This window comes from Diorhabda sublineata, chromosome 8, assembly GCF_026230105.1.
Source record: "Diorhabda sublineata isolate icDioSubl1.1 chromosome 8, icDioSubl1.1, whole genome shotgun sequence".
NCBI classification, from domain to species: Eukaryota; Metazoa; Arthropoda; class Insecta; order Coleoptera; family Chrysomelidae; genus Diorhabda; species Diorhabda sublineata.
Window position 1 is genome coordinate 30,832,776 of NC_079481.1, and position 12,310 is coordinate 30,845,085.

Genomic DNA, 12,310 nt, shown 5'->3' on the forward strand with positions numbered 1-12,310 from the left:
AATATAAAATGTTTGTGGTTACTATAATAATTGGTTTTTTTTTTGAAGTATGAAATAAAACTACACATTTTTAATACAAGTTTATCATAATATATAAAAAAAACTGGTTAGAATTTTTCTCCAATTGGTTTTATAGTGAGTTCATGAACCTAAAAAACAATTTATGTTATAAATTACGACCTAAGGCACGTCAACTAACAATTTGGTGACATATTGAGACATGAAAATGTTATTTAATCTCCGTCAAGTGATAAACTAAACCCCTAAACCTTAAAATTCATCCTTGGGAGGTTGTAATACTTCATTTCAAAATTTTTTTCATTTTATCTTCGAAAATGTAGGCGTTTTATGTTTCGGTAGTCCTGAGGTACGTCAATTATGAATTTGGTCACATCTCATGGCCTAAAAATCTTATTTAACTCCATTCAAGTGACAGTCACCATCCCTAAATCTTCAAATTGAAAGTAAGGGATTGTAATACTTCATTTGAAAGGATATTCCTATTTTTTTCTTCGAAACTGCAGGGGCTGTAAGGTTTGTTGCACAAATTGATGATTTACTTTCAAAGAAAACTCTAAAAAACAAACTTGAAGACAAAGAAAACAATGGATGAACCAAATAAAAGAAAAGTCCAGAAAACAATGGAAGAAATAGGTACAAGAGGGGATGGAACACTAATTGGATACCTGAAAACGTAGAAGGAATAGAAAAAAATCGTCCACAGATGTTAACTAAAATTACAATGCAATAGATTGCCTCTTACCTGCACATGTGGTGCTGTAGACAGTGTATAAATTACACCATCGGCGATATCTTCTGGTTGAAGCATATTTTTTTGAATATTATCTTTAAATTCTTTCGTATGTCTTACGCTATCGAAAATTTCCGTATCCACCATACCAGGACTGATACTCTAATAAATACAAGAGAGAACAAACAAGGATTTTTGCTCGAAATTGACACATTTTCATTAAAACTTACAGTAACTTTAATTTTTGATTTTAAACTGTTCAATTCTAATCTTAAAGTTTCAGTTAATGCGGTAACTCCATACTTAGAAGCCGGATAAACATCTAAATTAGGTATATCAACAACTTTATGCCCCAAAAAGCTATTTATGTGGATAATATGTCCATTGATGTCGTTATTTCTCATTATTTTTATAGCTTCCCTCGTAGCAATACACAAACCTAATAAATTAACGTTTATAGTAGTTTTCCAAGCTTCGGTATCGCCGTCCACTAGTCCGGTCCTGATATGAAGACCAGCATTGTTTATTAAAATAGAAACTGGTCCTACGTTGTTCGTAGTCCAAATAAAAATTTCTTTTATTTCGTCTTCAATCGACAGGTCAGCTTTAAACGCAAAAAGTTTACCCGGTTTATTTTCTAGAATTTTAGATAAATTTTCGATCCGTTCTACCCTTCTAGCCACGCCTACAACCTACAAAAATATTTGATAACATTTAACTTTTTAAAGGACCACCCTGTATAAATGAAATGAGAGAATTACTGTCAAAATGATCGTACATAGACAAATATATTTTAATAGAGGTTAACTACTTACTAATAAACCTTCTTCAACTAATTGTTTGGTAATAGCAGCACCGATACCAGAACTGGCACCTGTAACTATCGCTACTTTACCAACCCATCGTTTCATTGATAACACCATGATGAAAATTTCAATTGCATTTTTGTAATGTCCTATTTATAGATTATAATAAACGGTAAAATTAGTTACAGCTTCGTTTATTTGCATTGTTGCGTGACGAATATCTTAGTTTTCCTGTTGCATTTATTTTAATGAAATATCGAAGGTCAAATCTATTTTTTTCTTTTACGAAATTACCTTCAATCTTTGAATCAATGCTGTAAAAAAAGTACCGATAATAAGAAAACTCCAATTTAATAAGCTGATACTCACGCCATCTATAATTCAAACTGTAAACCGAAAATATCAATTAATGTGGGTTTCGCAGAAAACTGTTAAGTTTAACGGGTATCTATATAAAATTGTCTTTACACACTGTTTTTATGAGATGCAATGTATCAATATTTAGTATTAAACTAGGAGATAAAAAAACGATTTTGAGGGTGAAATTGATTGTAAATAAACAGAATCGAAGCATTTACACGGATTTTTAAAGTGGAAATTTTCCAGATTTAAATTTTGTTGGTATATAGAAGGCGTAACACAAATGTATTCTTTCTTTGTACATACAAAATAAAGATTTCCGATCTAAACGAAATGTACTGAATGATTTATAAAGATATATAACGATTAGGTTCCCCTTGTTTCATAATTTATAAGTGACGAATAAAATATCCTTAGTTGTGTGAATAGTTGGGAGTAAATCCGTTAGATGGTGTTGTAATCAACACAAATGTCAAAATTGTTGTATATTTGGTTGCCTACATAAATGCAAACACAGATTTGAGTATTTATATATAAAACGATAAAATTAGCAAATAAAAACAAAAAAAAGTGAATTCATATGTAGATATTTTCAAAAGAAACTTGTTTTCAATATAAATTATTCATGTTATAACTATTTAATCAAAACAAAAATATTATATAGATAAATATTTCTTATATAGATTTAATTTACAGATTATTTTTGTGTTTTTTAGGATTATATTTTTTTTTATTAGAATGTTACGTTGATTTTAAATAAAGCTAATTTGAAACGAATCTTGTGTTTTTTTTAATAAACCACGATCAATCAGACTTCCATTCCGTCACTGCTGCTAACTTCATACTCTAGTTGGCAGTGGCTACTCTCCCAATCATAAGGTAAAACATTTAGATATATTTTGGAAACTGCTCATCGGGGGAATAATTTAAGGATAAGCGTTGATATTGAAAATGAAAATAAATTAAAATAAATACTTACAAGGTAGTGATTTAAAAAAGTAGATTTAAATAAAAACTCTTATTTCGATAAATAGGTCGCAAAGACAATAATGACAGCTCTTGGTTGTACAAACATTACCTTTATGAGAGATTTGATTCTTTGATAGAAATGAACTTTATCATGTTCATCACCTAAAATATTGAAATATAATTCTTTCTCCAAATTTTTATACTTCCATTACTAAAGAAAGATTCTCAAATGATCACCAGAATTATTAATTCGAATATAAACTTCTCAGTAGTTCTTCTGGCACAACTATAGAAACTTAGATATTTGCAGAATTTTTCGAAACTCTCTTTGTGTGGAATTGTTTTTATTTTGATAAAAATAAAACCATGTAGGAAAGAATGTGATCAAAGTTTGTTTCCAAAGAAAACAAACTCCAGTTTAATATTTTTATACCAAATTCTTTTTGAGTATTTGGCAAATAGCTTCAAGGCTGCATCAATACTGTAAATATGTCGAAGAAAACTACGAAAAGCACTTCGAGGCAAAGGTGTTTTTATAACGATGATGAAACAATAACTTGAACTTTTCTCTTACATCGTAGTATGTTAATTCATTGATAATTTGATTGAAAAATATCTCTTTAACCATAGATAAAACAATAAATATTAAATCGATTCGACTTACCATAAAAATATTGCTTCCTATAAAAAATCATCAGCTATTTATATATATATAATATTTATCATAGGTTCTTAACAGTTCCAACACAAAATTTATAAATTGTTTTCCTCTTCATCTTATAAGGAACCTTTTACTATACTTCTGTTTTGTCTATGGCTGAAAAAAATGTCTCAATACCCCTCCCTTTTCAAGCGTCTATTTGTCAAAATAAATTTATAAAATGACAATTAAATATTTTTATATATCTTTCTAGAAATTTTAAATTTCTTTAAAATATATTTTTATATTGACGTCAACAATATACTTATACTGGATGTAATGATAATTGCAAGCTTCTACAGTTTCCTAAATGTATTTAAACCTGAACCATTTATGTGCAAAATTTCGTTAGGACTGAACTAGAAATTGACATTTGGCGCTGTTAATTTAATGAAAAGTAAATTAGCGTCACATCTCCATTATTGTGTGTAAGCCAAAAAGTAATTTCCCCAAGGAATTAAAAGTTATGTCATTATCTCATACTACAGGGACGGAATTAGGATGGTGACGAAAGGTATGTTTTTTTTTCGAGTGTATCATTTAAAAGGAGTTGTTGTTATATGTTTATTTTTTAATCTCATCTCAAATATAGATTCTAATTTATTTAATCTACTGAAAAAGTTTTTAAATTCGACCTGTAACTTTTTTTGACTGGATTATTTTTTGCCGACACAATCCACTTTTATTAGAAAAAACGATAGGGATGTTTACTCATATGTATCACGATTATTAATCAGAAAAATTTATCTAACACGAGTAGATAGAAAGAAGGTAACAAATGATGCTGTCTGCAAAAAAAGCTACGTCAATTTTTCCAAGACGTGCCATATATATTTCAAACTAAAGTGAATTTCAAATCTCATTCCCTGGATACGTGGTAACTAAATCATTTGGTTTGTTTGTTGGTCATATGTTTCTTTTCAATTTTGGAAAGGGTTTCATGAATAAAATATGACCGTAAATATACAGTGGTGTCGATATGAAAATTCAAATAAATATTACCATGTTTTTGGAGAATATTATCAAATATGATTATTATATTGATATTAAGAACTGCTATTTATAATTATGTAATAATTTAATTAAGATATTTTAGCTTATCTTTTTGTGGGTCTACATATTTGATTGACAGTATGTAAAAATCTTAATATGTCCCATTATATAGATAAAAATTTTGCAACAAAAAAGGAGCCCAAATAAAGTGTACTCATTATAGCACTAAAAATCGAGTAGTTTTGCATCTCTTTTTAACGTTTGGTACACGACAACGACAGTATTATTTAGTGACAAGTAATAGAAATCAGCTGTCACTGTCAAAATAAAACCATTGTTAAAAAATAAAGAAGACGGAATAATTCTTCTTAAAAAACAGATTTTGCGTAATTTTAAGAAATAAATTTTGAAATTAGTTCTTTGAATCTTTTAATAACTCTATCTGTATCACTGTTGATTTGTTTATGGGACGTGTCAAAGCATGAGTACAAATTTAACATAATCTCCCAGGAAGAATCCACCCATCTGAGGTAATTTTCTAATTATCGTAAATAACCCTTGTTTAAATAAAAGATTTTATATTATATTTATTCACTATCTGCAAGTTTAATACCAATTAATTTAAAACGAATATGTAAAATACGTAAAATGTATTTAAAACTAATTTAATTAAAAGTCATAAATGTTTTAGACGATTTTTAATTTCATCGCTAAAGTTTTTCTAATAATTTGATTTCTGTATATGTAGAATATATTTGTGGAATTCTTTTAGAAAATGTCTCAAAGGGTGTTGAATTGTATTACACAGTGGGTTCATCCGAAAGAGGATGAGAGTAATGTTATTTCTGCTACATTTCACATGCTTACAATCACTCTTATAAGCATGTCATTGGTAGATTTGACTTGGTTTTCAATTACTGGACCAGTATGTGTTCCGTACCTCACCTTAGGTGAATTTTTCTGGTTCGGGTTTTCAAATGAAGAAGATATCGATTATTCAGGCGAGTTATGTCTTTATAAATAAATATGAAATTTGTTATCTCATTTAAATAACTACTTACGCCTTTTTTGCAGTATTGCATATTTGGTATTGATTTTTTTTGTAGATTATGACTGTATAACACCAAAAATAGTTAACATGATGAGAATTACTATAGTACTTTGTTTTATGACAATCATTTTTGCATTAATGGGTTTCTTTTTGGAAATTATCGGACCTAAACACCCAGTTTATACATCATTGAGAAGATATGCGGTTATGGGTACTTTTACAGGTAAAATCAATTAATAATTTGTTTTTTAATTAAATATATCATATCTTCAGTTATATGGATTATGGTTATCGTCGGAATCTCTTATTACATAGTTGTATTACTAGAAGTGTCTTTGGCAAAAGTTTACCCCAAGCAACAGTCATCTGTTAGTTATGGTATAGGATTTTACCTCATAGCTGCTTCGGGTAAGCTAATTTTGTATTTTATTTACTAATAATTTATTAGGAGCCACAGATGATGCCGGTATACCAGTTAATTGTTGATTTATAGGTGCTGTAACTTGCTGTGGAATCGTTTATACATTAGTTCTTCCTTTACATCATTCACGTTATTCAAGAGACGACGATAGGTGTCTTTTAGACGCGTTCGATGACGGCCTCGACACTTTCCATCACCCTATACCTCCGCCACCATACTGCATACCACCACCTCCCTATACACCTTGATCCACATTGAGATTATTTTCTTGTTAATGTTAGATTTAGAGTAAAAATCAGTTATTGTCAAATAGAAGGTTTTTAGGCATCGTAAAGTATAAAAAAATAAAATTTTCTCATATATTATCATCATTGTTATAGAAAATAATCATGAAAGGACTCAAGGATATTTTTCAGGTATATTAGACATACAGGGTGTCCTACATAAAACTGAATGATTTTTTGTTGTTTTGCATATTTTCTACTCGTTTTCTTAGGAAATAAAGTTTTTTTTAACTTTATTGCATTGTTAGAAATCTGAATATGCATAAATCTTCTAATTGACAGTATTGATCCTCCACGAGTCTTCAAAAATTTGTTATGAGGAACCTAAGTTTCTTATTTAGTTTAGATGGTCTTCAAACAATTTTTTTGCACGTTTCAGTACGAAAAAATAAAATTTTTGATGTTATTGATTATTTATTTGACAATATCTATGTCACTTCTCACCGTTATTAGTGAAAATAAATTTATAAAAATGCGTTTTTACAGGTAACCTAACCTAAAAAGAAAAATAGTTAATAACGGGTAAAGTAACATTAAAAATTTGAGCTACTTTTTTCTTTTTTATATATATAGGGCGATGTAGAATTCGAAAAATTTCACGTGCTATTCTATTATATATAAAAAAAAGAGATTTAAATTTTCTAGGAGGTTTATTGGTATGAAAAGTTATTTGCGATACGCAGTAATTGCGTTAAATAAAATGATTATTTTGAAAAACTTCAAAGAAAACTCTGAAGAAATTATTTTTAACGTTAATATTTTTCGAATTCTAACACATACTGGGTGTTTTCAAGATGCGAGCATATCATCGTAAAAATGTGTACTTAACCCTACTTGCTACCTATTTTAATAATTTCTATATATATAACCAAATATTTTACCAAAGGTAATCAGAGTTATTTGTATTATATTATTTTTTTCTTTATTAATATGTAGATACGACGATGTTTATATACCGGAATCTCAAAAATGTGTACAACTATCTGAATTTACAAGATTGGTATAATTTAATGACTTTTTGACAATTTTTCAAAATAATACTTGAAATTACATGTACTTAACCAATTTCAGTTGTTATTTTGTATAAAGTTAATAGTCCATGGCCACTCATACTACCAGAAATGTGAACCAATATAACAGGGATTATTAAAGACCTGACTAAAGTAGATTTTTGTTGTAAACATAATCAGTGATATTCGAATTTGACGCATTTAAATAATTTTCATTTAATTGAATAATTTATATACTTTATTAGTAAAGCGGTCCACACACATCCACAGATTTTAATTAGTATTTTGGTTTTTCGAAAATAAATGTTGAAAATGAATGTTTTCTATTAATTTTTTATTCTCAAAAACACTTTTTTTAAAAAAAAATCTACATATCCAATATACGGTTATAAACTACATTCGATATGAAATAAATAGTCCATGGCCACCTATACTTATTGAATAGAGACATTAGTATATTGAAGATTATTAAACACGTGATCAAAGTAGATTTTTGACCAGTGCTAATCGATTGTGACACAATTAAATAATTTTTGTTTAATTAATTAATTTATATATTTTGATAGTAAAGCTGGCCACACACCTCAACATATTTTAATGAGTTTATTAGTATTTTTCAAAAACTAAATCATGGAAATGGATGATTGTTATTAATTCCTTACATTTTTTATTGTAAAAAACACATTTTTTCAACAATTTGTCAACATTTCTAGTATACGGTTATAAACTAAAGTCGATATGAATTAGATCATATATTTTGCTAAAATCAGAATCTTATTGTACATTTATGTGATAGACAAATATAATTCTAGTCCTAGACATCTCTATTTCAAGTACCTTTCAGAGCTGGTTGACATTTTCTAATAACGAAATCAAAAATATTAATTTTTGGATACACACTTGATCGTATTATTTATTTCTGTAGCTTCAAATAGTTTTAGATCATGCTCAAAATTTGATTTAGATGATTTTGTACATAACTTGCTTCAAAATCATTAATTACATAGAAGAAAGTTACTACTTTGAAAAATTTTCCAATTTTATTTCGATAAAAATTTAAAATACACCACACTTGATAGAAAAAATATTTTTCTACTGGTTTATAGTAATTCCAGACTTGTCAATTAATAAGTCCACAATCTACTTGATATAAAAACAAATTTTTTAGCCAAATTTAGATTTTTTTAATTAGTTATAGTGATCGGTTTCGGTTTAATTCCCTGATTTCTATTTTTTTTTTTAATTTAAAAATATATGATTAATATAATGAGTCCAGTAGCTTTCCAATTTTCCAATCTTGGAATTCTACAATCGTTTTTTTGAAAAAAATAAAAATTTTCTTTGTGGTTCTAGCATACGATTGAAGGGAACGAATTCAAAATTTGATATATGTCGTTTGAATGTCATAAACTTGATTTGTATTGACATCAATGTATTGGATTTGGGACTTAATGATTGATACATTAACTGAAAGTTGAATACAAAGATATTTTAGTAACGGTTACGTAGCAATGTATTTGTATATATATGTAAATCCGTATTGTGGACCAGTTCAAGTACCTATATCAGCACAGAAGATTTATTTTTATAATAATATAGAGCAAGTTTTATTACAACTAGTATTTTATAGGGGAATTGGTAATATTTAGTTGGTAATAGGTTTGACGTATGACATTCCACTACTATTCGAAGGAAGACGGTTTCAACTGGATGTTACCTTTCTTTCTGTATTTATGAATATTTTTGTTACGATTTGACAAAAGCTTATAGAATAGTGTATTAGTATTTTTGACAAATACTATCGACTTATATTCTTATATATATATATATATATATATAAATAAAAAGTGATTATAGTTTTTCGTTTTTAGTTGAACTGACTTACTGTGATGATTTCAGTTTTAGAATTAGAGTAATAAGCAATAAAAAATTGTTTTATTTCCCCTTTTCATTCCATATCTCCTTATAAAATCTTCATATACCGCAAATATTTGATGAAAATCAAAATAAATAGTAAAATTGAGTGATTTTATGCTGAAACTGGAGAAATATGGCAACAATGTAAAGCAACTGTCACATCTCGTGTAAACCAGTGCTACCAACATGGTGTAAGACGTCAATCGATTCTAGTTTATTGAAGTAAATAACAAAACGTCAATGGACCATCTCAAAATGACGTCATTGACAATCTAATTCGAAAACTTTATTCTATTAATACCAAATAAACGGTTATCAAGAGTAGTAAAAAGAAATTATTCCAAAATTATCTCCATTGGTTCAATTGAATGTCATAATAAACATTTTATGCTAAAACTTGGAAAAAGTTACAACGTGGCAACGATGTAAACCAACTGTCATACGTCGTTGTAAAAATTGTCGAAGAAACTTGTGATACCAACGGGTCTTATAAATTCATACTTCAAACGTTAATTCTAAGACGTCAATTTGTCACTATATTGCACATTATGTGATATAAATATCAAAACGTCAATTTGTCAGTGTATTGGAGGTTATGTGATGTAAATAACAAAACGTAAATTTCAGAATAAAAACATTTTATTAACGACATATTCAACAATAAATAGAAATAGTTAATCAATTATTCGTTGGACTTCTCAGAATCGTACTTAAATAATTTAAATCGGGCATTTCGAGGGGGGCTAGTGGGGGTAAATGTCTAGTTTCGTATATAATATCCGGACTTAATTCACTACACGGAGAATATATATAAGGCGAAGTGCCCCCCGACGAATCCGTTACAACTTTTAAACTTGCTTTACGTTTTTCTTGTTGAGCTGCAAAAATTGAAAAAAAATCACTTCATCGCAATAAAATATTGGATAGTAAATGGGAACCGTTGACTAATCTAAAGGCGAAAACGATGAATATAAATATAATTAGAACAAAAAAACATTCAACAGGTGTTAAAATTTGACAATTAAATCTGATTCACACATTATGTACTACATTTGTATACATACAATTATTTTAGGTCTCTTTTCATAAAAAAATAGTTCAAAATATTTATTCCCCTTGATTTAAACTGTTTTTTTATGAAAATAGATCTAAAATTAATATGAATCCATAAAAAATATATAAAAAACTCTAAGAAATTGAAAGTTAAAAAAATTTACAATGTTATCTATAGATGTTACACTATAAAAACTGATTTACGTCATATAATAACAGTGATGTTTGAACAACGTTGTCAAATTATGGAAGAAGTATAGGTTTTGATGAAAAATTGAGGTTATGTCGAAATTTCAACTCAAAATAGTGTATATTACATTAAAATGATTCTAAATCGTATATTTCATTGAAGCAAACACATTTAATTTGATTTTATTGCAAGTCTGGTTTTAATTTCAAATTTTTAAGAATTAATGAATTTAGGACATAATATACATCAATAATGACATGTGTCAGCTTTTATAATGTATAACCTATAATTCGCTGTCTTATTAAAGTATGAAATCGATTTAAATCTTAAAAACTAAACAAATAAATAATAGATTTGATGAACTGTGAATGAAAGTTCAAAAAAACACTCAAATACATAAAAAAAACATACATTTACAACAAAAATGAGATGAAGTGACGAAAACAACGATAATACCACAAATTTCAATCTGTACCTTTTTCTTTTTCACTTTCTAATTGCCTGATGGTGTTTTTGAGTTTTTCAATCTCCTTATTTCGATCGTCGAGCTGAACTAAAAGACATTTAACAGAATCTCTTAATTGTCCACTTAAAGTTTTGAATTCTTCAATGATTTGTGCATCATCTTTAGGACGTTTGAACCCAATCACTTCTGTCTTTACTTTTTCCAATTTTTCCTCATTGTCACTAGTTGAACAGGATTTCACACTATCATTATCACTACCGCCTCTTTTACCTATAAATATTATTCCAAAAACCCCCATCTTCTATCCAAAATTGATTAATACTTACCCAGATAGTCTATTAATGAATCATGTACTTCAATAGTCCTAGAAATGGTAGCCTCTATATCTAGTTCGTCTTTTACAGTTTCCATACCACCGTAAGTTTTAGTTTTCTGCAGTGCTTTCCAAAGAGATTCCATTTTCGAATGGGCTTGCTTGTATAAAACCAAATCAATTTGTTTTTGGTTATAACCTATCTGAAGTGCAATAGATTCTAAAGCCTTTTTATTTGTAGTTAAATTACAACTTTCTTCTAATAATAGAATGCTTCTTTTATGGCACTCGATACATTCGTCGTATTTTTTTTGTCGTAAAAATACTTCTGCCCTTCTCTCTTCCTGGTGAGCCTAAAAAACGAGATTACATAAATACTTTCATCAATATTTTTTGTTAATCGAACTTACTTTGTTTAAAGGGGAATTATCCATCACTATTTTGTTTGCTAATATCAAGATAACTTTTATTTTATTACGATAAAATAATTTTTACTGGAAATTTCTCAATCCTCATTATTTTAACAAATAAGTTATCAAGGTTAAGTAGTTTGACTGGTATTTTAACCTAACATTGATCACGAACTTTCATTGCTTTACATATGATGGGAAAACATAAGAAAATAATAAAATACGTATGAACCATATATAATTAAACAATATCAAATTATAAACGTCAATTTGTCGTATGGATGAATAAGAATTAACCATAGAACCGTCTAATTAATTTTTCGCCATCTACTAGTCAATACTTGAAACATTTTACTACAAGATAAAGTTCTCTGCATATAAGTATCTCAATATTTTTTCAAAGATTCTACATCACTTAGAAAAATGTGCTGCCCTCGTTTTGAAAAGAGAAAAAGCAACTTTTATAAACCGATAGATGATATATAGTAGAAGTGAGAAATTCGATTAACAATGTTGCCAAGCCATTAATATTTCTGTTATCCTCGTTAAAAATAATTTATTTATTAAAACTCAACAATCTATTCTAATAAAAATATCGTTTGTTTTTTTAAATTCG

At 28.0% G+C, this 12,310-nt stretch overlaps 3 protein-coding genes across 3 annotated transcripts; 1 reads left to right on the top strand and 2 right to left on the bottom strand.

Annotated features, from left to right (window-relative positions):
• Positions 1 to 16: 16 nt before the first annotated feature.
• Positions 17 to 3,661, bottom strand: LOC130448513 (farnesol dehydrogenase-like). Its single transcript, XM_056785937.1, has 5 exons — positions 3,551 to 3,661; positions 1,567 to 1,871; positions 982 to 1,443; positions 764 to 913; positions 17 to 149 (listed from the first exon to the last, which is right to left on the bottom strand). Exons 2-5 carry the CDS (start codon positions 1,672 to 1,674, stop codon positions 108 to 110), a joined length of 762 nt encoding a protein of 253 aa, XP_056641915.1. The 5' UTR covers positions 1,675 to 1,871; positions 3,551 to 3,661; the 3' UTR covers positions 17 to 107.
• Positions 3,662 to 4,874: 1,213 nt separating this feature from the next.
• LOC130448514 (transmembrane protein 127-like) lies at positions 4,875 to 7,662 on the top strand. Its single transcript, XM_056785938.1, has 5 exons — positions 4,875 to 5,109; positions 5,352 to 5,580; positions 5,686 to 5,853; positions 5,904 to 6,038; positions 6,124 to 7,662. Exons 2-5 carry the CDS (start codon positions 5,355 to 5,357, stop codon positions 6,297 to 6,299), a joined length of 705 nt encoding a protein of 234 aa, XP_056641916.1. The 5' UTR covers positions 4,875 to 5,109; positions 5,352 to 5,354; the 3' UTR covers positions 6,300 to 7,662.
• Positions 7,663 to 9,879: 2,217 nt separating this feature from the next.
• LOC130448516 (nuclear receptor-binding factor 2-like) lies at positions 9,880 to 12,052 on the bottom strand. Its single transcript, XM_056785939.1, has 4 exons — positions 11,695 to 12,052; positions 11,298 to 11,637; positions 10,981 to 11,241; positions 9,880 to 10,140 (listed from the first exon to the last, which is right to left on the bottom strand). Exons 1-4 carry the CDS (start codon positions 11,716 to 11,718, stop codon positions 9,941 to 9,943), a joined length of 825 nt encoding a protein of 274 aa, XP_056641917.1. The 5' UTR covers positions 11,719 to 12,052; the 3' UTR covers positions 9,880 to 9,940.
• Positions 12,053 to 12,310: the final 258 nt, after the last annotated feature.